General features: G+C 40.5%; 2 protein-coding genes and 1 pseudogene across 5 annotated transcripts; all 3 read right to left on the minus strand.

Moving 5' to 3' along the window:
- Nucleotides 1–2,461: 2,461 nt before the first annotated feature.
- LOC138035099 (TNF receptor-associated factor 4-like) lies at nt 2,462–3,183 on the minus strand (annotated as a pseudogene).
- A 1,223-nt stretch (nt 3,184–4,406) lies between these two features.
- On the minus strand, nt 4,407–26,039 carry LOC138035098 (TNF receptor-associated factor 4-like). Of its 4 annotated transcripts, XM_068881966.1 has the most exons (9): nt 25,853–26,039; nt 25,175–25,238; nt 23,456–23,554; nt 22,758–22,832; nt 21,728–21,805; nt 8,400–8,498; nt 8,024–8,098; nt 6,034–6,135; nt 4,407–4,738 (listed from the first exon to the last, which is right to left on the minus strand). In XM_068881966.1, the coding sequence occupies exons 1-8, from the start codon at nt 26,023–26,025 to the stop codon at nt 6,055–6,057; spliced, it is 744 nt and encodes a 247-aa protein (XP_068738067.1). In that variant the 5' UTR covers nt 26,026–26,039; the 3' UTR covers nt 4,407–4,738; nt 6,034–6,054. The 4 variants fall into 4 exon arrangements, with proteins under 4 accessions (XP_068738067.1, XP_068738068.1, XP_068738064.1 ...); XM_068881967.1 differs by lacking the exon at nt 21,728–21,805; XM_068881963.1 differs by lacking the exons at nt 4,407–4,738; nt 6,034–6,135; nt 8,024–8,098; nt 8,400–8,498 and adding an exon at nt 19,610–20,878.
- On the minus strand, nt 10,855–12,255 carry LOC138035097 (uncharacterized). Its single transcript, XM_068881962.1, has one exon. It carries the CDS (start codon nt 12,253–12,255, stop codon nt 11,011–11,013), a length of 1,245 nt encoding a protein of 414 aa, XP_068738063.1. The 3' UTR covers nt 10,855–11,010.
- Nucleotides 26,040–26,266: the final 227 nt, after the last annotated feature.

The following is a 26,266-nucleotide window of genomic DNA, read 5'->3' on the forward strand; positions in this document are numbered from 1 at the left end:
TAAAATGACTTTTACCTAAGAAATAAGTCAGATTTAGTTATAAAATTCAGTTACGACCAAAAATAAGAAACTCTCTGAACTGTACTTCTTTAACTGCATGCTGGATAATAGCCAGCAGGGAAACCTCAATATATCACCCCTAGTCAACAACCTGGAAGTTACACCGAAATTTCTTCTTATGCTATTAGGCTCTTAAGTGACAAAGACGAAAGATTTGTAACCTCAAAATAATCTTCAAATTTGGTTAGATGTGCCACAGTTTCTCTCTGGAGCACTCTGATTGCCTGGTTTTCGGTCGAAATTTTACAGTAGGATACCATTACCATGGAAACGTTCCGCTTCCGTAATTTTTCTCTCTCCCGGGGAATTCAAGTTTAGGGAAAACAAAATTTAATTTTTCATCATAACAGCACAATTATAGCAAGCTGAATTTAGTTTTACGTGTAAAAGGTTACCTCTCAAAGTTCGCTGATGGAAGACGAAAATTATTACGAACATTCACCAAGCGGAGAAGTTTCCGATCGGTCAAAGAAACGATGCCATATAATAAACAACTTACTAACTACACTTTCTCGGGACCGTGCGGGGAAATATTGGCCCTTGGTCGTTTTTTGAGGTCCTCGCTGCGCTCGGTCCGTATACAGCTGCCACGACCTCGGGCCAATATTCTCCAGTACGGCCCTCGCGTTCGGTTAGCAAGAGGTTAGTATGGCTTGTCTTTTTAATTAAAGGTTCGCGGCCAGCGAATACAATACAAACCCTGACTTTAAAGCAACAGATTGCTAATACACAAGTAATAGCCAGGAGACAAAAAATTAATAAATTCATAATAATGGGAAACTAAAAAGGTATAATGAAACTATAAAACAAGTATTCAGAAAAGCCAGCAGTCAATGAGTAGGTGCGTAGAACTTCATTGCATTTGTAGAATGGCGTTTTTGCAGAGTTCTTTTTAGATTAATTTTCCCGCGAAACCAGACCTTTCCAGCCAATCACAAGTCTCGCATAAGAAATTATTACCCATTGCATTGGGAATGGTCGCTTGTGAAAATGAACTCGTCTAAAAATAGCTTAATCTGTGAAAATTCTGTGAAAATGCCGTTATATAGACTTAGTATTGGAGTTGTAGAAATAAAAGCAAAGGATAAATGAAGTTAATTATTTCTAAAGGCGCAGCAGTCGTTATTGATTTCAAAAAGGGGTGTATCGCAGGTAATAATTTGACTTAGAGGGGAGGCTGAAAGTTGCAGAGTTTGCTACCAGTATAAGAGACAGGGAATGAGGAGGCTCTACCAGGGAGGGGGGGGGGGGGGGCGGTCCCGTTTCGCTTGTCTGAATTTTAAAAAGTCTCGTGTCGGTGCTTTGTCAATGTTTCACGTTGCTGTCGGAAATTCAACGAAAGGATGTCTGTTGTCGCGATTTCACTTTAAGTGCTGTCGCTACTTTTTAGGCCATGTCGCTTGTGGGAATTTACCCAGGCAGAGCCTCAATGAGGGCCATGTGTGATGGTCCTAACACCAGGAATGAAGAGTGAATGGGTCAGTGGAGCGGAGGTTCATATACAAGTATGATAGCTAAACATGTTGGCAATGTATTGTAATGCAACTTGTAATCTACACTAAAGATTTAAACGGGAAAACGGAGGATTGTTGATTGTCACAAAAGCATGAAATTCTTTTTTTCTACGTTGTCTTTCTCTCTTTTTAGAAGTTCGTCACCAAAGGTTATTGAACCAGGCGATGGCTGGTAGTGCAATATTTGCTCTGATAAAACTAAACCGCCGAAATCAGCGCATTTAAATTGCATCTGGGAATACGTAGAACAAGACGAACTGAGTTTTCCAAGGCTTATGACAATTGTTTATAAAAATAATATCGCAGTTCAATTTAGATTTATATTTCACGTCCACAAAATGCCAGAAAAAAACATTAGGCTGCGTGAGAACAAGGGCAACAGATAGGTAGACCTATCTTTTATGGGATGATTTTAACTGTTACCCTTTGTCAATCTCCTAGGATTTTATTTTGTCCAACTCTAATTTTAGGGGCAAAATGGTTAAAACGACTACGTTCATACAAAAACTAGAATGATTTTACTCACGGTTCATTGGGAGGTTAAAAGAAACGTGAATCATGGACTAAATTGCCGAGGCATTTTCAACTTTCTTGTCCATTTTTACAATAACTTTTTTTCTAATATTCTTAACGGCTTTCCCTTCTACTAAAAATAATGTCGAGATACGGCTGGGCAAACTTCACTTACTCCAGAACAACATTATTTTTTGCAGCGTCGGGAAGTGATCATTATGGTCCTTTTGTTCAAGTTATGGCCCAAAAGTTTTAAAAATGCAAAGAGCCATATCTATATTTGTCCAGGATTGTACACTTCGCTTCGATGGCCTAAGTTATGTGCGATCGTTTGTTTGTTTGTTTGTTTTCAGTTTCAAGCAATAGTTTCGAATTTTGCTTGAATAAAGATGGTGTCGTCCATAATGTAGCTCCGTTTCGTCAGTACATCATGTGGTACGAACGTAATAATTCCCCTACTTTTGTTAAATAAGCGGACACGGGGCCTCGAGTTCCAATCTTCTTGTCCTTGGCTTCCTGGGGCGGTTTAGGTGATGTTTTCCCCTGTCATTTAAATTCTCCTGTTGATCTATTAAGGTAAAAGTTACTCGTTTAGCAAAAGGCCATTTTAAAATGGAATCAAAGTCGCCTTTCATAACTATGAAGAAAAATGACAAGTGAGTGTTTTCCCAATGGAGATACCATTCGGATACAAAAGCAATCTAACTTTATAACCACATTCCGCGGTATAAAATGGATCACTGTGTATCGTAACTACGTCTGTTGCCTTAGCCCGATTCAAGACCTCCTGGAAAGCATCGATCTTCCACGTGTATATGAAAGGTTTATTTTCAAGAGCATTGATCCTCTCTGCATGTTTCTTTGTGGTCTCCTTGAGCTGCTCTTTAGTATTTCGTAGCTCTTCTTCTGTATTCTTCAACTTTGTACAGGCCACGTCAAGGTGTTCTTTAGTATTTTGCAACTCTGTTTCTGTGTTCGTCAACTTTGTGCAGGCCAAGTCAAGGTGGTCTTTAGTTTTCCGCAACTCTTCCTCAGTGCTCCTCAACTTAGTACACATCAAGTCAAGATGATTTGCCATTTCAGAGTGAAGATGAGATTCAATTCCAGGTTGCGGAACCTGCAGTAAAAATATCTTCTCACTAAATGTAATGAAGGAAAAGGTTGCACGTTCTATTGAGATGAAACGTGCAGACTTTTAAACCAACCAGTTATAATCGCGATTGTACTAAAAGAGATATTGCATGTTAACCCCAGCGAATGAAATGAAGAGATTTATTTCAATTTTGATATTGACTCGGGGATACTCGGAAAATTCCTAGTCCTCCTCTGCAAGAGTCGAAGCTCAGTACGACCTTCCGATTACTAGTTCGGATATGAAGGAGACTCTCGGGTCATTCAACTATCATGACTATTGTAGGTTCATATGATAACTGTCCCGCCATACTGCTTGGATCTAAATTGCCGAAATGAAGCATATTTGCGATTGCACAGAAAGAGATGTCATATGTAAACCCGGTTTTAATATACATGCAAAAATTTCAGCGTATTGATTGGTTGAGAGCACGTCAATTAATCCTAAACAGAGTGCAGAAAAGTGAAATTAGTGCAGATAGTTGAAATTTGTGCTATAAAGGTGTAATTTTTGATGTATATGATTAATAAGTAATCGCATGATTTTTCTCGTGTAATTTCGATAAATGAGCACTTGTTAATTTTTTCAAAGATTACAAGTTGCCTCTTTTCCCGAATCTAAAACGTGCATTAATTGTATATAAATCAAGAGCGCATGAGAGAGAGAAAGAGAGAGAGAGCAGCAATATAAAAACAGACTTAAAAATTCAGCGGTATGTGCCCACGTCCTCCACAGTACTTCAAATACCTTTTTGTTGCAGCCTATCTCAGCGTAAGGGCAGGGAATTGGTGCCAGAGAACAGTTATCCTTAGTATGCGATAAAATCTGTGGACATTTGAATAACATTTATCGCTGTTTCTCACCAATGGATATTCGCTGGACCTTGCAACTTGGTCAAAGAGAAGTAAATTTATCCTTGTGGCCATCGACGGAGCTTGAGCGTGACTGATGCCGGAGAAGTGTGATTTTATCGGCGAGATGTGAGGCAAGCTGGAAATATACTTTCCAGCCTTTCTTTTATTTATGTACGAGTGACAACCCGGGAAGTTGAGAAGTCGCTTAAGGAGGCTGGAAATAGTTCCTCCTTTTTTCAAACAAAGAAACACATTCTTTCTGCCCTTATCTACAGAATTATTGAACCCATAACCAAGAGGAATAACATGACAAAGCAAGATCTTGAGTTATTGGTTATGGGTCGGTAAACGACAACATACCGTGTTTAATGCTTACAAATAAATGCTTTACACAATACTGAGCAAAATGATAGAATTTCCAATTTTTGGAGGAGAGTCAGGGAGGCCAGAAAAAACCTAACTGTAAAACCTCTTAGAGGAAATGTAGGAAATCTGGGTCAGGCCGAGACTAGTCCTCGTCCCCTGACAGGACTGTTCATAATGCTCTTTATAAGTTCAACGACTTGGACACTTTGTTTTCAGCTCTTTGACTAGAACAACCATTTCAGGATCCTCCAACTCCCTGGCGTCGGACCAGACCCTTTACTGAATATATCTGTAAAGTACTGAAACAAGAACACACCTCACGTGAGTAAATGGATCCGCACCGCCCTCAACTGCGCGGTTATTACAATGCACATACATAAGGAGGCCGAAGGTGGCTAAAATTACGGACACACGCGCGTAATTTGCGAGAGAGCCACGAAAAGGGGAAACCAAGTTATTAACGTCGCCTAAACGGCTAACGTCGCCTAAACGGCTAACGTTGCCTAAAAGGCTTACCGCCCAAATGACTTACATTGCCTAAATGGCTTACGTAGCCTAATTGGCTTACATAGCCTAATTGGCTTACATAGCCTAAATGGCTTACATAGCCTAAATGGCTTACGTAGCCTAAATGGCTTACATAGCCTAAATGGCTTACATAGCCTAAATGGCTTACATAGCCTAAATGGCTTACATAGCCTAAATGGCTTACCCAGCCTAAATGGCTTACCCAGCCTAAATGGCTTTTGCATAAGTAATTAGTAACGACAAAACGCGCAAACGTGCCATAGCAACAACAAACGATTCAGATAAACTCGAGCCGTAATGCTAAAATTCTAAACGCTGGGCAGCCAACAAAAACAGACTGCCTCCTCTTGTACAGGATCGCTTGCCCTGGGCCTTCCAACAAGAGATCTTTTATCCTTGGTAGCGGCACAACCTCTTTCACGAAGGGCTTGAAGGAACTGGAATCGGCGTGCAGAAACGGCCAGAAAAAAGCTGATGGCCATTCAGGAATGATCAGTGTCCCAGTGCCACGACAGGATTCGAGATGGCGGACGCACTTCACTATTAAGTTTGCTGGAGGGCATAACCAGTTATTGTGACCGGACCAATGATGTCGACATGATGATAACCTGACTTAAGATCCCAGGTAAAAAACCAATGATTCTCTTCCAGGACCTGGGATAGAGATGTAAGATCTTCGAAACAAATGCGTTTACATGGCGTAGGTCGATAACGAGACGGAGCTTCTTACCCTCCGCCACGGTTAGAGGATTGACACAATAGGAGGAGATTCGTGCTCAATAATACAATTATTGCAAAGAAGCTCTTCAATAGCTTTGACAACAAACTCGGGGTGCTTAAAAGCAGATCTATTATTCTTGAGAAAGCAAGGAGTTGGATACTCACTAAAAGGTAGCCTATAACCCTCCCTAATCATGCTGGTCGCAAATTGCGAGGCATCTAACACAGACTCCCAAAACTCGTAATGAGACTTCAAACGACCTTTAACGCTGCCACCGCTACCCTCACCCACTTTCCTTAAGCAGGCGATTGTGTACATGTCGAAAAACTCTAAAGCATACTCAACTTTATGATCGCCGTCATCTAGTCAATTAGCCGTTGAGCTAGAGGAGGCCTGGGCGCTATCCCTAGACTTGCAGCTCACGCTGAGGTGGCCATATTCTCCACACTAAAAACAAAACCGATAAGAAGCCGTCAAGATATTGCCACTATCCGTTGCAGCCCTAGAGATCGTAAAATAAACCTTTCAGGTTATGACTAACTATACAAAGATTGAAAAGCTGACTTTTCGAGCGTTAGCCCTTCATCAGAGCGCTAATGTGGAAATTGAACGCTGGGGAAAATTGAACACTTTTAAACTATAAATGACAAGAAAGCAAATCAGCAGCAGAAAATAAAAGATGGACAAAGATAAAAAATTAAGTGAAGTTGTCGTTCCTAGCGTTCGACCCGAAGAAACAACAACTACAATGCACACCCTATTTATATCAAATAGCTCGTATGCAAATACGAGTACTATCAATTCATCGGGGACATGAATTGTGCAGGAATGCACAAACAGATTCTTAACGAAACGTGCAGAAAACAAATATCTGCTAAACTGCGTACCGCAGATATTTTTATATTCTGCCCTTATCTACAGAATTATTGAACCCATAACCAAGAGGAATAACATGACGAGGCAAGATCTTGAGTTATTGGTTATGGGTCGGTAAACGACAACATACCGTGCGAAAGTCACAAAGAACGTCCTAGAAAAAGGAAGGGGGGGGGAGGGTCCGAAAAAGCACAAAATTAATGCCCTAACCAAATAACGGGTAAGGAAAAAACAAATGTAATACTTATCTTGAAGCAAGGTCCCAAACGAATCCTTGCCACTGGGGTTTTCTCGCCTGTTTCACGCCCGCCGAGTTGTGGGGACGATGAGCCGCGAATGAGAGAAGAAAAGCGGGACTCTGCTCTCTTTTGGCGTTGTTTTTCCTTAACCTTTCTCTCGGCTCTCTTTTCAGCTCGATACATCTTTTTCTCGTCGTCCGAGTCTGAGGCAAGCGCGTCGCTTAGATATTCGCTAACGGTAGCCCAGCCATAGTCGCTTTTGTCGGCCAATTTTATAGCTTTGATGCGCTTCTCGACGAGCTCCGCTCCCTCTTCCAGTGACCGCTTCAGCTTTTCTGTGCACCCAGCTCTAAAGTGATCCAGTGATTCATCAAACTTCTCCAGAACTTGTTGACAGTGATCGTACTGTTGTTGATTCCCTTTCTTCTTGCAGGTAAATGTTTCCCGCTTCGCCTTCTTTACTGCCGTGTCGATTACGGATGTATTTAGCTCCGTAAACTGGCGACCAAAAGCGTTGAATTTGTCTTCCAGGACAGAAGACATCGCCTTCACGGCTTCGTTCACGATTTCTTGAGTGGTCATTCCGAGGGATAAGTGAAGTTGTCGTTCCTAGCGTTCGACCCGAAGGAAGAACCACTACAATGCACACCCTATTTATATCAAATAGCTCGTATGCAAATACGAGTACTATCAATTCATCGGGGACATGAATTGTGCAGGAATGCACAAACAGATTCTTAACGAAACGTGCAGAAAACAAATATCTGCTAAACTGCGTATCGCAGATATTTTTATAGTCCTTAGATACAGTTAGGGTAATCATATCAAGACGAAATTTGGCCAGGGTATTAAGTACCTGCCCCGGGGCGATGGCCCGAGTTTGGCGAGCGATGGCTCCGGTTGTATCATACGGGATTCAAGCGGTTAATCTACTATGCCTGGGATATGCACATTTATGACTACGAACAAAAAAAGAAAGGAACTCGACTGGTTTGAAGACGTGGTATGCCTATGGAATCCCCCGCAATTATGACTTGCTCGCACACGTTTTTCCCGTGATTGGAGGCGGCCGCTTGCATTGGCTCTGCGTTATGATTGGTTCATACTGTTTTATTCTTCTGTTGTGATTGGCCAACATTGCAGACTTGGTTCTTACTTAACGACACTTAATTGAACGTGTAGAAACTGGTATAAGTACTGAATTCTAATTGAAATCAAACCTCCTCTCTTGGAACGAGTTCTCCACAACCATTTGGACAGTTCACTGGAAGTCTTTTACACTCATTCTCGTGATCCTAAAAATATATGACGTTTCATTAGATTGCGACTATGCAGTGACTGAAAGTTTTCTTTCAATTTACGGAGGGAGCGCAAACAAATGTTATTTCTTCATATAAAATATTGGGGAAGATACAATGAGTCCATGATCTTTTCGCCTTTCATTCTAACGATGAAGTTCTTTCCTTTAGAAAGGGCGTGCAGCACGTGAAGGCAAAGAATGCCATGTTGAAAACAGCTTAGATCGAGGTTGTGGAGCCGCGGCGTTGCCAGGGCAATCATCACAAAGGCGAGGTTACAATGAGCCCTCATACCAACCTCTTTTGATCTGAGTTCGCCAGTCCATCGACAGCCTCTTGGACACTTGATAACAAACGAACGAACCTTTCTTTCGGTTGCTTTGTCTACGAACATATCCTTGAATCAAAAAAAAAAAAAAAACAGCACAAGTAAAGTGAGAAAAAGCTTTTCTATTGTTTTTTCCCTTTTTGCGCAGGGGGGACACAAAGAACATACCGCCAATCCTGCATTCCTAGTCTTGTGCTTGAGCTTATTCACAAGGGCTTTGTGTCGCCCTTATTTGCTAAATATTGAAACAAATACAACTACACAACTCTTAAAACGCACAAGACAAAAAGCCGATAAGCGGGAATAGTCCTTTGAAATGCAGTAACAGGCCAGTTTCTTACTGTCACACGGTATTGGAACAAGCATGGAATGGAGGCTAATGCGTGGGAATCTTTCCAGGTGGAAATTCTTTCCCAACCATGAGTCCAATTGCAGGAATACAACCTGGCCCCAGTTGTTCAAAGGCCAGATAATTTTATCCGATAGATAATGATTTAATTATATCTCTCAGATAGTAAGAACGCCGTGATTGGCTAAATTGGCAGGCTGTATTCTATACTACAGCCCGCTAAATTTGAAATTTCGATAAAACATTCTCTAGCATGCTTTTCATGCATGTCTTTTCTGTTGCATAAACATGTAAAAATGTTTGAATCTTGCAAGCAACTATTTTTAAAAGCCAAGAAGCTTTACCGTTTTTCAGGTCTTTATGGCGGTAACCTGCGATCAGGCCCATTTTTATCTTCGCTCATATGTTCTCTTATGTCGTCGCTTGCTAAACTCCACAATAGGTACCACGCGAAACTAAAATAGTGCCTGATCTCAGGTTATTATGGCGGTTTAACCTTCCGCTTGACTTTAACTAGTTCCCTTTCCTGCAAGGCTGATTACCACGGAGATATAATAATTATCTATACTAACCTCGTTTTCTCGGTCCGTACTGTAAATTACGGACCCTTATTTTCCCCCTTAGATTTATGGCCCGCGTGCGAAAAACGCGGGACGTAATTTACAGTATACGGCCTTCGAACATGGCTAGTAAGAGATATATCCAACAGTTAAAATGTGTGCAAAGATTTAAGTATTTGCTCACGTAACTTTGATCAATACTCTAAGCACATCCAAGTAAAGACGTGTTCGAAAACCTTTGTCAACATTAAACGCAAAGTATATTTATTTTATATTCTGGATAGCGACTCATCCACTGGATAAATTTATCCAGCCATTAAAAAATTGGTCCCTGGCCAATGAGCAATGCACTTGTGCTGTCACAAAAGTTAAGTCCTGTTTGCTTAACAAAATGAACATACTTTGTCTCGTGTCAGGACGTTTTGGTCCAGCGGACAAGTGAGCTCTTGTCCATCGGCCTCCTGCCTGTTCATTGAAGAAAATCATACCATGAAACGAGACTATACCACCTTAAAGTCCCGTATGGTTGGGAGGGGCCTGAAAGCCTAAAGGCAGCTTAACAAGTTGGAAGGGTGGCCTCATTGCAAGAGTTACTCCAGCCTTTACCTTTCTTCTCTTACCCTGCCTTATAAATATGGTTATAATAATTAATGATTTCTGGCCTCATCACAAGGGTTGGGGAAAGCATCAACAAAGAAGTAATTAAAAAATTATGAATCATACCAAGAGAAAATGAGGGGACAGAGAGGGAGACTCAAGGCGTTGGCCGGGATATGTTATGTCCACGAAAGTTATTTTTAGACGAGCGGAAGTCTTTGTTCTAGCGGAAGTCTGTCTTCTGAGACGTCCGCATGCAGTCTTGCCTCGCTCTCAGGTTCTTAGTGAAAAGAGAAAATAATGGCGCACGTGGAAGGCTGATGAATATATTTTTCTTTCACACCTCGGCCCGCGGTGGGCCTGCATGCGGACGTCTCGTAAGACTTCCGCTCGTCTAAAAATAACTTTCGTGGACATGACATATGCCAAGGGCTGGACCGGGAGCCTCCTTCTCTGTCCCCTCATTTTCTCTTGATCATACTTAATGAGTTGATTAATTGCACAGAGGTACCAGGCTGCGCTGCAGATGGGAAGGGTCACAATCCAGAAAAAAAAAGAAGCTGTCTCTATTTATGCCAGCCTATCGTCAGCAAAAGTTCCAAAAGTTAAAATATGGCACGCCTTTCCAGTCAATATTCAAACAGCTTTATTGTGTAATGCATCTATTACATCTCCGTGCCATAATTTTTTTCCTTTCTATATGTTTTTATTTTGCTTTGATATATTTTATATCTCTTCCTATAAATTTAAATATGTGTTAAGCACCTTTACTTTTTTTTTTTGTTTTTTTTATTTTATATTCGTTCTTAATCAGAAGTCTTTTAGATATAGATTTTGTAATAAAAACTAACGATAAAAAAGTCACGACGTTTCGACCCCTCGGAGGTCATTTTCAAGTGAGAATAAAAGTTTTAAGAATTAGCATAAATATGTAAAAACTAGATAAAAATGCGGCGAACGCCGAAATGTGATAAAAATATGTACAAAAGTGTAAAAAGTGCTAAAAATATATGGAGTAATGAACGGTAGCTAGAGAAAAACAATAGACAAAAAATAATTAATTACAAGAACTGTTCTAAACAAATAATTTGGCGCGGATAGAGTCACGCTGTTTGTTTAGCGATGGTTTCAGTTCTTTTATAAAAAACATTTCAAAAACAAGACAATCAAACTTGTTCTGGCACTTTCTCAGGATTCTAAAACTCTTTGCGATGTTGTTAGGTTCCAATGCATGTTTCTCTCTCAGATGGTCGCCGATGGTTGCCCCTTTGTGCTCTTCAATGCGCTGGTGAAGGTGCCGGCAGGTATATCCGACATAACCTGCGTCGCACAGGTCACACTTGAATTGGTACACAACGCACTGTTGGCTTACAAGGGGTGGCTTCTCTTCACGGACCCGGATCTCTTCTTTGATCTTTTTGCTCGTGTAGACAGGGGTAATATCCGCACTGATCTTACGGCTTAGGTCGGCAAGTTGTCTCCGTACGGCGTTCGCAGATTTTTGGTCCTTGAAGGGCAACACGACTCTGATTGGGTCCCCACGCTTCTCATCAACGTGGGTGCGTGATTCCTCGGAAACTTTTGAATCAACGAAAAGGCGGATGGTGGACTGCACATGATCTTCAGGATAACACAGACGGGAAAAGATCTCTTTGAGGCGTTCACATTCCTCGTGAAAGGCCTTCCATGTAGACGAGAGCTTAAACGCACGGTTAAGCATGGTATTTATCAGTGACCGTTTATATCTCGCGTCAACGTGGCTGTGATAATGTAACAACAGTCCGGTGTCAGTTGGTTTTCGGTACACCGTTGTGTTCAGGTAGCATCCATTCCTGATTACGTTCATTCCAAGAAAGGGTAGTCTGCCATTTTCTTCGAGCTCCATTGTGAAATCAATAGAAGGGTGACTGTTGTTTAGTGTCGTTAAGAAATCTATAGCTGCTTCAACATCAGGCATTGCGCTAAGGGTGTCATCAACATAGCGCTTGTAAAAGGCGGGCATCTTGTTTTCTGTTTCCAGCTGTTTCTCGATGTTACACATGAAGGCGTTTGCCATGAGAGGCCCCAGCGGCGAGCCCATTGCCACACCGTCCACTTGTTCGTACAAGTTTCCTTCAAACTGGAAAAGCTGATTTTTGGTGGCGATTCTTAACAGTTCTATCAGGGCCTGCTTCGTGATATTAAGATTGTGTTCTTTGTTGAACCAGTCGTTCTCAAAGGCTCTCTCTGCAATACTCTCAATGGTTTCGTCCACAGGAACATTAGTAAAGAGTGATGACACATCATACGACACCAAAACATCATGCTCTTTGATTTTCATTTCACGGAGTTCGTCAGCAAAAACAAAAATGTCACCGACGGTATGGTCGTTGACGGACAAGGGCTTTAGCTTTTCGTCCAGCCACTTGGCATATATTCGTTCTATATCTATATTTATAATGTGCTGTATGTTTCTTTTATTCTAATTAAGTATGCAACACGTGATCGCATTACCGTGATTCACGTGGGTCATTTTCTGCCATTTTGGCCGCACGTCGTGCGGCCGCGGATGCCCTGCAGGTTTTGAGGCATTTCACTGATTTAAGACCTAGTTTTTCAAGAACTTTTTGGCTCGGCTGGATTTAACGAGGTCCGTCTCGGGAGCAATTGCAGAATACCCGACCCACCAAATGTCCTACTTAAAAAAGCTGCCACCGCGGTCCGCAGTCCCGTAGTCGTTAAATGACTAGAAAGCCTTCGCTGCTTTGACCACCATACAAATTTTATTACCTGTACTGTAATTATTTTATCTTGTAACCATGTGTTGTGACTATATTCCGTGTTTTAGAATGTTCCATATATTCTGTGTTTCTATTTCATATTTTCCGTGTTTTAGAATATTCCATGCATTCCGTATTTTAGAATATTCCGTGTATTCTGCAATTCCGCCGTTCGGCCATTCCCTTCTATCATCCCACAATTCCATCGAATAGGGTCACCCGTCCAGCCCTGTTTACAGGGTTGAAAAATTGTCATGACGCCTGGGTTGCCTTGAGAACGCAGCCAGAGTTGCATGATCACAGGATTATTGTTGCATCTCTTGTTTTAAAATGCCATTCCGTACTTCCTAGAACTATAATGAACCTTCATTTCGAACGAAAACAAGAAAATTCACTAATTATCCCTTGCGTTACTTTGACAGTTACAAGAAACGTAAACAAATTCTAAAATTTCTTGATATCCATCCCGGTAAGCGGGCGGGAATCGTCCGTATAAACACTTCGGGCCTTTTACCGGGCCATCCCGCCTAACCGGCTGCTTCCCTATGTATAAACAGGGAAGAAAGAAGGGTCTCTGCTCGCAGGGTAAGATTCTTTGTGTATTGCATTTGCATTATAATGTAGCATTCGCATTTGATGAAATCGATCGAAATACCTGGAACGAAATATTGTATTCCCAAAGAATTTGAGTGGGATAAATTTTCACGCGAAACTACGTTAAAACTAGACCCTCCGTGAGGGTACACTGGGTTGCTTGTGGTACGTGCAGCTTTCCAGGCAAATTGTGACTGGCCCACGGGCCGATTACGGGCTTGCAAAAACAAAGCAAAAGGTAATTAAAAAACCATATAATAAACTAGTTACTAACCGAGCAAGCTCGAGCTGTACTGGGGAATATTGGCCCTGGGTCGTTTTTGTACGGACCTCGCTGCGCTCGGTCCGTACTGCCACGACCTTGGGCCAATATATCCCTGGCAGTACTAAACTCGCGCTCGTTTAGTGAGAGGTAATTAAGGGCTCACCCAGAAGTCATACCAGCAGAGGCCCTTTGGCTCACAGGTCCTCACACGTTCGTACGACGAAACAGATCCTTTTCTGAGGTTAAAAACCTGGCTACTGGCCTAACTCTTTTTCCTACTTTCCCAACCGCGAGAAAACCGCGGTAAATCAGCCATCGCCAAAAAATGTTTTTTTTTTTTTTTTTAAATATTTAAAGTTAGGGGGAAAAATACATCATTTTAAAGCTAAGAAAATAAGCTTTCCAACAGCATACAACTTATTTACAGACAACTGAAACATTTTATAAAAGCGAAAGTCGAACGAAAAAATTTAAGAAAAATAACAGTAAAATATGTTTTCTAGGCAAAATTTGGTCATTTTAGCGTTGATTACGAATTTTTGATACAAAACTAATATTTTCTGCAATTTATATGCTTTCTTGGACATAAATTCGACCGAAAACTGATAAGGCATGAATATTTTTAGATTTTTAGGAATAATAGATAACGTGGCATGACGTGGTTCAATGCGTAATGTGATAATGCGATAAAAGTGTCAAATTTGCGACCCATTGCTAACGGCAACGGAAGCGATCGCATTACGAATAATTAACCTCTGTTGCCAAAAACCACCCAAATAACCGGTCAGTGTAAAACGCAGACTGCAGACTGCAGACCAGGGATAAAATGCAGACTGAGGGTAAAATGCAGACTGCAGACTGCAGACTGCAGGTTAATAAAATAATAATGAAAAAAGAGTTATAAGAGTGTTAGTAGCCGTTTGTACTTTCACACTGAAACCCCAACACAGCTCCCATCGCTTTGGTTGCCCCACCGCATGTTTTAAATCCGGATTTTTATCGAACTCTGTAAGAATTGAAGCTGTTTGAATCCTTGTTGTTTGAAAAAGGACAGTTTCGTTAAGTGAGTTGCTTTTAGGCAAAGAAGTCACCACCCCGTAATTCAACTGTCCATTTTGCTGCACTGAACAAAGTAATCGAGTAATTACCCAATAACTCAATTTATTTTGACATGCATGGCTACAGTACAAAGACAGAGATAACGTGGATTTTGCAACCATGTAACGTTTCAATTCAGTCGGCTTAAGCAAGTATGACTTGTGTAAAAAGATCCTTTCATTCGCTTTCGTGTACGTTATGTTTATCCTTTAGTTCACAAGTTCGTTTGTTTTGCATCTGGAAGATGTAATTTTCAATTATAACCTCTCCCTAGGGGTTATCACGCATAGCTTAACCAATGAAATCCCCGCGTCCTAATTGCTCGGAATACATGAAATTCTTTGTGCATTTCGTTGCACCGAAAAAAGACAACCGAGATTATTCAGGTATTCGAAGTAATAATTGTTGGTTTTTCGATCGATTTCCCTCGATGTACCGGTGTGACAAATAATTTGGAACATTGCAATGCATCTGGAAGTGCAAAAACAAAGCACAGATGATTTCAACGCGTACGATCGCATCCCCAAAAGGTGCAGCGACCTGCAGTCATAATAATGTGAGTTGTTGACAGATGTAAAACAGGATTGTCTTTCAAACAATCTTTATTTTATCCTTATGACTCGTTTTTTTATTATTACTGGGTTGCCTATGGGCAAACCCAGTCGAGGTCTACGTTTAGTTTGTTTGTTTTCTTTTTTTTTTTTTTTGTCGGTAAAAGTCTGAGCCTTTTGCGCGTATTTTCTTAGGATCGAGAGGGTAGTGGAACTGCGTAGATTTCTCTGGTGGACACAGTAGAATCATCAACTTAGCCTGCAATGGCGTCGAAAGTCATGCAACGCGAATGGCGTTTTAGTGGATCCTTAAACAAAATATACCCTTATAGAGCTCAATAATGGAAAGTCAGTTGGATAAACTAGGCATGAATCTCAAAAGCGACGAGTACTGGACTTCGACAACAATCTATCGCCCGTCGAGACGAAATCAAAGTGAGCAGTATTTACCTGAAGTACATGGTAATTTGACACAATTGAGTTTCTTGTCTTCACGCACGCAATGAAATAGGAAGAGGTTTTCGCCTCTAAGAGCAAATATGTTGTTTGTTTCGATAAAATTTTCGCTGGAAAAGGATTCTGTGGTATTTTCTGCCTTTGTGAATTATAATATCATGTTGTGTATTGAATTTTCGAGCTTAAGGTTGAAATGTGATATGGGAGAAGTTTTTTAGTATTGCTCTGTAAGCAGGAAGGGTTCACAGGCCTGTTGGAAGCGTGCTTGAGTTTCAACAAAATGAGGCCCAAAATCATTGAAAACATGTGAAGCAGATGAATAATAAAGCAGCTGCTATTTCCAAAATGATGGAATTACCTGGTGATAAATAACGTCGTACGCGTCTTGGAGAGTAAATTTTGACTTTGCATAAACAAGAGTTGGGCGATTGTGATCTTTGTTTTGACTTCGCTCATTTCATTGTCAAACTTGACACTTGACAGAAAAAGAAACTTACAGAAACCCGGTATCTTGCCATCATTTGACACAGATGCTTCACTGTTTGGCGAGTAAACATGCCGCGGGAACTTAATCACGACGCCCGCGGAATTCCGGCCATGGCACTTTCGATTTTGCAATTTACTTGAACGTAGCAAAAATCTCCCAAAATGTTTGTCGCTGATCGTAACTTTTTATATTCTATATTCACGGTTCAAAATTAATGTTGTTTTCATGTCGTAAATATTTTATTCTCGATCGACCGTCCGAGAAACTTCCTTCTGCTCTTTCTGAAAACTGTGTATCAATATTTATTTGCTTTTTCATCAATATTTGTTTTGCATAAAGCAAGCTAACAGAATCTGTACCTTGCTGAGTTCGCATTTGTTAGCGTTAATAGTATTTTCGGTCAGATGTTTCTGTTTTCCATGAGAGGTTTATTGTTTTAGTCTCCCATCCCAACAGTAACCCCGCGAAACAGGGCTTGACTTCAGTGAAGTTTAGTATTACAAAATTTTCGGATGCTCATAGGGCACACTTGTGGTGAAAAGAAGTTGTGAGGGAACTTGAAAATTATCAACATGTCAGCCCAGAAGCCAATGTTTCTCGCTTCTCTTTTATTTGTTATTCTTCAGAGACTGGAATGCTGTATTTCAATACCACACAATTCAGTGCCTTCTGATTTTATGTAGCACGTACCACAGGCAAGCCAGTGTATGCTTCACAGAAGCATCTAGTTAATATTTATTTTACCCTCAGTCTGCATTTTACCCCCGGTCTGCAGTCTGCAGTCTGCGTTTTACACTGACCGCCCAAATAACCGATTTTTCGACGGAAAATTCATCCCAGAGGATAAAACTATTCACTGGACATGTAATAAAGGTAGATATGTTCGAGCGAAAGCGAAAACAAGCGAATATTTTGACGGAAAACACAATAATGTGAGATCAAAGGAACATGTGGTGAAGACACGCAATTGCGGCATCGCTTCGACAATAATCTTACCTTTTCAGCGATTTTAACGCTTGAAATTCCATTCAATCCACCTTGTCTATAGCTAGTCTTTGAATTCACTATTATCGCTGCCCTGCGAATCTTCAATGTTCTACATAACAGCACACTTGGTAAAAGACGGCTCGACGGGCGACAGGTTGTTGTCGATGTTGTCGCCTGTCTCGTTCAGTATCCAATTGATTTGCCATTTTTGAGCTTCATAAGGGTATATTTTGTTCAAAGATCCACTAAAACGCCATTCGCGTTACATGACTTTCGACGCCATTACAGGTTAAGTTAATGATTCTACTGTGTCCACCAGAGAAATGTACGCATTTCCACTACCCTCTCGATCCTAAGAAAATACGCGCAGAAGGCCCAATGCACAAAGACACCACTTACCGGGGGAGTGACAGGCAAGACTTTTACCGACACGGAAAAAATTAAAACGGAGAACTCCTACCCATTTTCCAACTGGGATTGCCGTATTGCCATACGGCAACCCAGTAAAAAAGACACTGTTTTGACGCTGATGGGGTAATTCTTATTATTCTTAAAATTTTTATTTGAACTTATGGCAAGAAATTGGTAATAGAAAAGTAAAAGCCAGAATTAAAAAAACCTAGCTAATTCACGATATGGAAAACTATCACACTGAGTTATTGTAAACCATACAACAAGTATTCAGAAAAGCCAGGAACCCATGACTAGGAGAGTAGAACTTCTTGTATTTTTACAGACCGAGTTATTTTAGATTGCTATTCCCGCGAAACGAGACGTTTCCAACCAATCACAAGTCATGCATGAGAAATTATTACCCATGAGATTGCGAATGGTCGCTCTGCTCGTGAAAGCCAAATCGTATCTATGAACTCGTCTAATAATAGCTTATTCTGTGAAAATGCCGTTACATTTTTCTAGTATTGGAGTTGTAGGTTCCTGGAAAACTGGCTAGTTGAAAGAAAACAGTAATAAAAGAAAGAAAAGCTTTGAAAGGGTGTATCCCAGGTAATAACTTGACTTCGAGGGGAGGAAAGTTCCAGAGGTTGCTACCAGAAAGAGACTGGGAGTGAAGGCCATGCGCATGCGTGATGGTTCTAACACCAAGAATGAACAGTAAACGGTAACTTATGGAGCAGCTAGACGTTCATCATTACAAGTATTTTAGCTAAACATGTTGGCAATGTAATGTCATGCAATTTGTAATCCACACTAAAGGCTAATAGAGAGATTTAGAATTGCGTTTACTGCCTCAGGCGGGAGGGGGGTGGGGCGTTGAATATTGCACTATATTCTACTCTAATAAAGCTAAACTGCCGAAATCAGCACCTTAAAATTGCATCTGGGAATACGTAAAACAACAAGTTAGAAGAACTGAGATTCCCAAGACTTAAAACATTGTTTTCAGCAACGTAGGACTATCGCCATCATTCAATTTTGATCCCTATTTCACGCCCGACGTGAAAAAAGGCCACAAAAAAAAAAAAAAAAGACACAAGGCTTCGTGAGAAAAAGGCAACACTGAGCTATGAAGACACTTCTTTTATGACATAATATTAAGTCTTACCTTTGCCAGCCTCCTAAGATTTTATTTTGTCTACATCTAACTTCAGACGATTTTACTTACTCGTCAATGGGACCCCTTTGATGCGAAATGGTTAAAAACGGCCACGTCCTTCTATACCCTTTTCCTCCAAAGTGAAACAATTACAGATTTTGCTCTGTCTGATGCCGGATGATTTTAGTGTTCATTGGGGAACCCCTTAGGGGCGAAAACGTTAACAAGATGCATCAATCATGGATTAAATTTCCGAGACATTTTCAACTTTCTTGTCCATATATGCAAAAACCTTTTTTCAAATGTGAATCTTCTTAACGGCTTGCCTTCCCCCTCAAAACAATGTTGAGAGTTGCACTTCTTCCACAAACATTATTGTTTTTAATTTTAGAGGGGGTGGGGGGAGGCAGCATTGTGGTCCTTGTCCAACACAGGAATTCGAATCTAGTGAATCATAGACGATGATTCATGTGATGATGCATTTGTCCTATTTAAATCATATTATGGTTTGATCAGTAACCAAGACATCATACTACGATTGTTTCTGTTCATTTAATCATCACCACGATCCTAAGAGGTCTCTTGAAATCATATCTGGGATCATGATTATGATATATAGTGATAATAATTAGAACTAATTTCAATTGGGAAAGTAAGATCATGTCTGGAATCATAACCATGATTTAAAGTGGTAAGAATCATAGCTATGATTTCATTGGTCTTCTGAAATTATGTCTGCAATCATAACCATGATTTCTAGCAGTAAGAATCATAAATCATGTCTGGAATCAGAACTGTGATTTATATGGGTAAGAGTCAGAGCTATGATGTGAACTGGAAAACGGAAGTCATGTCTCAAATCGTAAACATGATTTATAGGTGTCTAACTGTGATAAGAATCATAGCTGTGGTTCCAGAGCCAAGTTGTTTGAAGCTCTATTAGCACTATAATCGAGGTTAAGTACTATTGCAACGTTGGTATTTTAAGCCAGAGATTATAAGCAATAACAAACATTTAAAAATTATGGTAATTTAATCTCTAATCAACACTATTCAGCTACTGATCATACAACATGTCATGTGAGTTCTCTAACTAAAGATAATTTCATCATCAAACACTACATGTACACTAGCATAATAATTTATCTTACTGCTGCAGCAACAAAACTGTTTTGTTACATGGTTCTGACTAAAACTTTCAAAGGCCCAGTATCCCCATCAAAGCTTTGCAGTCGTCGTTTTTTCGTTCAAAACGATGATTAAAACAGAAAGTAATGATGACCAAAAAACTTTTTTGGGGGATAGAGAAAAAAAGTTCAGATGAAATAGGAATTGTTCCACAAATTCTCTCACATACACCCACCTGGGATGATACTGGGCCTTTCAAATTTCTGCAACCACTCTCCACTGGTGAAATGTAAAACACTCTCAACTATATTGTCCGGGGTTGTAGATTTAGCTTTGATGTTTGTTTGTTTGTTTTTTTGTTTCCAGTTTCATGGAGCAACAGTTTCGAATTAGCTTGTATTAAGACGGAGTTGTCCTGAACATAACCCCCACCCTTTAGCAATTCACTTAGTACCATCACATCAAACTGGAACGCCGTGTTCTCATATTCTCCACGGGGCCTCGAGTTCCATTCTTGTTGTAGTTGGTTTTCTGGGAGGGTTGCGGTGATGTTTTTCCTCTCATTTGAATTTTCTTGTTGATCCAATATGGTAATTGTTGCTCGTTTAGCAAAAGGCCATTTCAAAAAGGAATCAAAGTCGCCTTTCATTATAATCAAGTAAATCTTCATGCAATTGTCAGTCCCAAATTTAAAATGACTCAGCTCCAAACGCAATCTAACTTTATAGCTACATTCACCAGTATAAAATGGACAACTATCTCGTAACGAAATTGAGGGCGCTCGTCTATAACGAAGCTTAATTTTCTCTTCGATTGCACTGAAGCCCTCAATCTTCCACATGTAAATGAAGGGCTTATTTTCAAGAGCATGGATCCTCTCGTCATGTTTCTTTGTGGTCTCCTTGAACCGCTCTTTAGTATTTTGCAACTGTTCTTCTGTCTTCTCAAGGTGTTCTTTAGTTTTCCGCAACTCTTCCTTAGCGTTCTTCAAATTTGTACAGACCAAGTCAAGATGCATTCGCATTTTAGAGTTTAGATGAGATTCAATTTCAGGTCGCGGAACCTGCAGTAAAAATACCTTCTCACTAAATGTATAATGAAAGGAAAAGGTTGCGCGTTCTATTGAGATGAAATGTGCAGACTTCTAAACCAGCTATTTATAATCACGATTGGACTTAAAGAGTCTGAGTTGTTACATGTTAGCCCTGGCGAATGAAATGAAGAAATTTTTTTCAATGTTGACTCTATCGGGGATACTCGAGAAAAATTCGAGTGCTCCTTTGCAGGAGTCGAACATACGACAGCCTTCCGATGACTAGTTCGGATGCTCTACCACTGAACTATAGAAGACCCGTGGGAGCGAGGCCATTAAACAAGATTCACGTGACAATTGTCCCTCCATACTGCTGGGATCTAAATTGTCGAAATGGAGCATATTCGCGTTCGCACTGAAAGAGATGTTATATGTTAACCCCAGTGAATGAAACGAAGAGATTCGTGGTATCATGATATGAAGTCATTCATTGTTTCAAGTCGTTCCGAAACTAAAACGTGCATTTAGTGTCTATAAATCAAACGCCCATGAGTTATGGACTTATTTAAGTGTCAACTTAATTTAGCGCTGAGGCATTGGGGACACTGTACAACAATCAAATCCATTCAAGTAATATCAAATCGTTCGTCGGCTTTTGAGGAGAGGGGAAAACCGGAGTACTTGGAGAAAAGCCTCTCGAAGCAGAGTAGAGAACCAACAAACTCAACCCACATGTAAGACCAAGTTTAAGAATCGAACCCAGCCCACATTAATGGGAGGAGAGTGCTCTCACCATTGCGCCATCATCCCGGAAGTAATATAAAAAGAGACTTAAAATTTAGCGTCACGAGTTCTCGTCCTCTACAGTACTTCAAATACCTTTTTGTTGCAGCCCATCTCAGCAAAGGGGCAGGGAATTGGTGCCAGAGAACAGTTATTCTCAGTATGCGATGAAATCTTTAGAACAAATTGAAATTCAGTATTTCACGAGAGTGCATTTGACATTCAGTCAAGTATCTTACCCCATCAAAACTTCCCTAATCGAAGCTGATTCAGTTTTCTTTCAAACGTTAGTTCACTAGATGCATTGGCTTCATTTTGAACGTATACTTGTTTCTTATTTTGTATCTGAGGTTTCTTTAATGAATCCGCAACCCAAAAAAGAGACGAAAATAAAGGACTGGTACCCATTTTGGCACTTTTGAATTGAGCTTCAAAACAAATTTGAGACTACTTTGATTTCACATCGCCGAGTTCAGTGATTGGCTAAAAATTCTGACGCCACAACATGATTTTAGCCAATCGGAGGTAAAACCAATTATAACTTGCTCGTACGTTTAGAGCCGCTGCGTCATGATTGGTTCATAGTGTTTTAGTCCTCTCTTTGATTGGCCAAAGTGACAGTTTTGGGTCTTACCTAACGCCCAGGATGCAGAGGAGTTTTGTTGGATCGTACGGGACAAAATCTCACCTCGGTAATTCCAAAATGTGTTTTCTTTGTAAAAAAAGATTGCAAAAATGAAGTCCCCCTGAATTGCGAACGTTCGTTATTCAGGAGGATTTCATTTTTGCTATCTTTATTGTACAATGTAAACACATTTGGGAATTAATTAAGGAGGTGAGAGTGTCGTGAACGATCCAAAAAGTTGAAACTGCTCTGCAGCCTTTGTTTAACGACACTAACTTTTGCCTGACAACACATTTCTAGCTAATCGGAGGTAAAATGACTTGCTCGCTCGCGTTTCTTCCCACCCTTGGAGCTGCTCTGCGTTATGATTGGTTCATACTGTGTTATTCGTCTGTTGTGATTGGCCAAAGTCACAGCTTTGGGTCAGGCTTCACGACATTAAACTGAACTAACTATTTACTTGCAAGCAACTGGTATAAGGACTGGATTCTAAAATCAAACCTCCTCTCTTGGGACGAGTTCTCCACAACAATTTGGACAGTTCACTGGAAATCTTCTACACTCACTGTCATGATCCTAAAATGCATAAGCTTTCGTTAGATTGCGACTTTGCTGTCTATGGATTTTTTTCCACTGTCACGAGCGAATGCAAACCGGTTAACTAAAGAAGTGTAGCATTAAACTACAACGCCTGAGGTCGTTGATTTAATTCCAGCCGGACCAACATAACAATTGAAGAGAAAGTGCTGCCCTTGTAGTCAAGCAAATGGTTCAACTTTCAAGTCTTAAGGGATAAGAAGGTTAAAATTAACACCCTGTCTTACAATTCTTGTTGGTTAAAAATTCTCTAGGACATTAAAGAACTTCAAACACTGTTCGCTGAGAGTAGAGCAAAAATTTCCCGGTTGTGTGGCCTGGACCTTAAATCCTATTGTCTTTCACCCCGCTCATTTGTACAAAACCATTTAAAAAATCATCATGCGGCGTCTTTCAGATTCTTGGGATTCTTTTTCCAAATCGACACCGTAGTAATTTCAATTCTCCAGGCAAATCCCAGAAGTACGTGCGGCTCGTGAAGGCAAATATGCCGTGTTAAAGGAAGCATGGATTTGAGGGGAGGGTTACCGCCTCTGAGAAGCCGAGGTGCTGCCAGCGCAATCACCAACGAAGGTGAAGTTACAGTTAGCCCTAATACCAACCTCTTTTGATCTGAGTTCGCCAGTCCATTGACAACCTCTTGGACACTTGATGACAAAAGAACGAACCTTTCTTTCAGCTGCTTTGTCTGGGAAGATGTCCTTAAATAAAAACAACGCAAGTGGAGTTTTACTGCTTTAACCCACATTTCGCTAAAGGGGAACACAAAGGGAAAAAAGGAAATCTCATATCATTGGACGATGTTTGTTTGTTTGTTGTTTGTTTTGACTTGAGCAAGTTTGTAAGGGGCTTTGACAATGTGTTGCTCCGGCTCATTTGCTAAATAAATGAAATGCAACTATAGTACTGAGCTATAAACTGTTCGTTGGTGTAAGTGAGGGCGTATATCGCCCAAACGTAACCTGTATGACAGGTCACTTTTATGGACGTTCGCGCGAAAATCTTCCCACATTGAAATTTGTTTCATTTCTCGCCTGAAGTTAGGCCATAAATTAATTATTCCAAAAATGAAAAAAATTTGGTAGGTCAAGGCAAGGGAAAAGTGCTTTAATTTCGATAGATAGGTCATCATAACGAGATGTAACCTCATCTACCCATTCGTCGAAAATCATAGAATTAATATGTTAGAGTGAAGGTTTCTGTGCACAGAAATATGAGAGTGGGTTTTTTAGATAATTGCATGCCGCTGGGGATGTTGTAAACAGTAGAGTTAATCCTCAACGAGCGTTTTAGCAAGCGCTAATCGTTTTAACCACTTCCGGAACTCAGGGCACAAGGAAAGAAAAATTTTAAGAAAGGTAACTTCTTAGATTGTGATTTTTTTCATTTTATCATATTTTGCAGATTGTAAGAAGAGCAAGTGATTCATGTCTTAAAAAATAGGGGTCACCGATTATGTAAACGAGTAAAATCGACGTGGTGTTGCGAAGCTCTTGGAAAATTTGCCTGACCTGTCGGGGAAGGACTGGAACCCAAGACAGGATCGCTCGATCGAAGAAAAAGGTTTTGTAGCGTATAGCAACGAAGTTTCAAGCAGGCGCTATCTTTATTTGGTTAGTGTTTTGTATCATATCTCTCCATTACCGTCTTTCTCGTCTTCTGGAGTGTGATTTTTGTGAAATTTTTAACTGTTTCCTCATGGGTCCGCACTATTCGAGTGGATTAGACAGAGAAGATAATTCTGGGCTATTTTCATGCAAGTAAAGGAAAAGAACTTCAAAAACATGCATTCAGTATGCATTGAGCTAAGAAGTTCGTAAGGTAATAAGAAACATTTTAAAAAACCAACCCCATTAAATTTACACAACATCGCTGACTAAAACTAACCTTCCTCGAGTTTTCAAAACTTTCAACCACTACTCGATTAGAGACCTTTTCCAGCCTCCCGTTCCTTTCTCTTTAACGTTTCGTGATGAATTGGAAATCAATGTGCCATTCTTTAACCGACCTGGAAATTTTTCCCCGGCGTTTTTGTCGCCATAATATCTTAACTAGTGCTTGAAGTAATGCGTGACATATTACATAAAAAGAGCGAAGCATTTGATTAAGAACACTATGTCCTTTCTGTATAAATTAACAAGAGGCAAATAGACCATACAAATCAGTTAACGCTATAACTGGGCACAACTTCCTACATTAATTCTCCTGGAAGTGACAACTACATCTAAATCAAGTTCCTGTATTCTTATTTCTTTGAAGAATGGCAACATATCATTATATTTATCCGATTATTCTTCACTTGCCTCACACACAGAACTTACTTTGTCACGTATCAGGACGTTTTGGTCCAGAGGGCAAGTGAGCTGTTGTCCATCTCGCTCCTGTCTGTTTATTGAATAAATTATATCCTCAAGTGAATAATTTGCCATTAATTAAGTCCCCCGAGGTTGGAGATGCCGGCTTAAAAAAGCACAAAGGCGAGGAGGAAGGGTTACCACAGATCCAGGGTTGCTATAGCGATCACATTTCTTGTTTTTTTGCACAAATTGCCCGTTGCAATGAACCAGAGGGCAACTTTATTCAGTCTATTCACGGTAATTTGTCGTCGGCCGCAAAAGTTCCAAAGGCATGAAAGAATTTGAAATACAGCGCTGCTGCTATTCAGGCAGTTCACAGAGTGTCCCAATAGATCGTTTTTCTCTGGCGGGAGAAAGCATGTGCATTGAGTCAACGCTTGGATATTCAAATGAAATGGTCTTCGGCCGTTTGGTGCTGAACGAACTTGTGGTTTATTCCGGCTTCCTTATTACCCGTTCGCAACTTATGCCTTTCCTATATGGTACCTTCACGCCCAGTATTCTGTAGACAAGGGGCCTTATTGAATATACGATGACTTCAGCCTAAATGCAAATATTCGCTAGTTTTCTACCCGGAAGACGTTATCCTGCGTTAACTTCGTATCTGTGCGATACCAAAACGACAAAGTTACCCTCAGTTACCTCATGAAGTGTCTTTCAAGGCACAGTTCGCAGAATCTGTGTCCACATCCCCTGGTTTGAACCGGCACTTTTAATGGCAGACGGCAAATTGGGCACAACCAGTCGTCTTCTATAGCATCCACAAATTCGTCATCGTAACCGCCAAATGCACCACTCCCTTGCTGTTCCGCCATGTTCTGATGTTTGATTGTTATGGTTCAGTTCTAGAACCCTTGCATCTGATCACATGATATGCATCCGCGCCGGGGCGTAACAGACAATGAAAATAAGCTCATGGAACGTCGAAACGACAAGTTTCCGTTTTCTGTTCTTGCCACGAGAACATAAAATTCATATCTTCGAGCCAACGTGTAAGGTTCTTTTTATTATATGGAGACTAAATATTGAATATTTCCGATTTTATTGTGTTTCAAA

This window comes from Montipora capricornis, unplaced genomic scaffold, assembly GCF_036669925.1.
Source record: "Montipora capricornis isolate CH-2021 unplaced genomic scaffold, ASM3666992v2 scaffold_253, whole genome shotgun sequence".
Lineage (NCBI taxonomy): Eukaryota > Metazoa > Cnidaria > Anthozoa > Scleractinia > Acroporidae > Montipora > Montipora capricornis.

What these genes read in the sequence shown, in the direction of transcription:
- LOC138035097 (XM_068881962.1), bottom strand. Translation starts at nt 12,255, where the DNA reads ATGAAAATCAAAGAGCATGATGTTTTGGTGTCGTATGATGTGTCATCA.
- LOC138035098 (XM_068881963.1), bottom strand. Translation starts at nt 26,025, where the DNA reads ATGGCGGAACAGCAAGGGAGTGGTGCATTTGGCGGTTACGATGACGAA. An exon ending in ACGTCCTGATACGTGACAAA is followed by an intron (nt 23,555 to 25,174) that starts GTAAGTTCTGTG and finishes TTTTTATTTAAG; the next exon opens with GACATCTTCCCAGACAAAGC. An exon ending in AACTCGTCCCAAGAGAGGAG is followed by an intron (nt 21,806 to 22,757) that starts GTTTGATTTTAG and finishes TTTGTTCTAAAG; the next exon opens with ATTTCATCGCATACTGAGAA.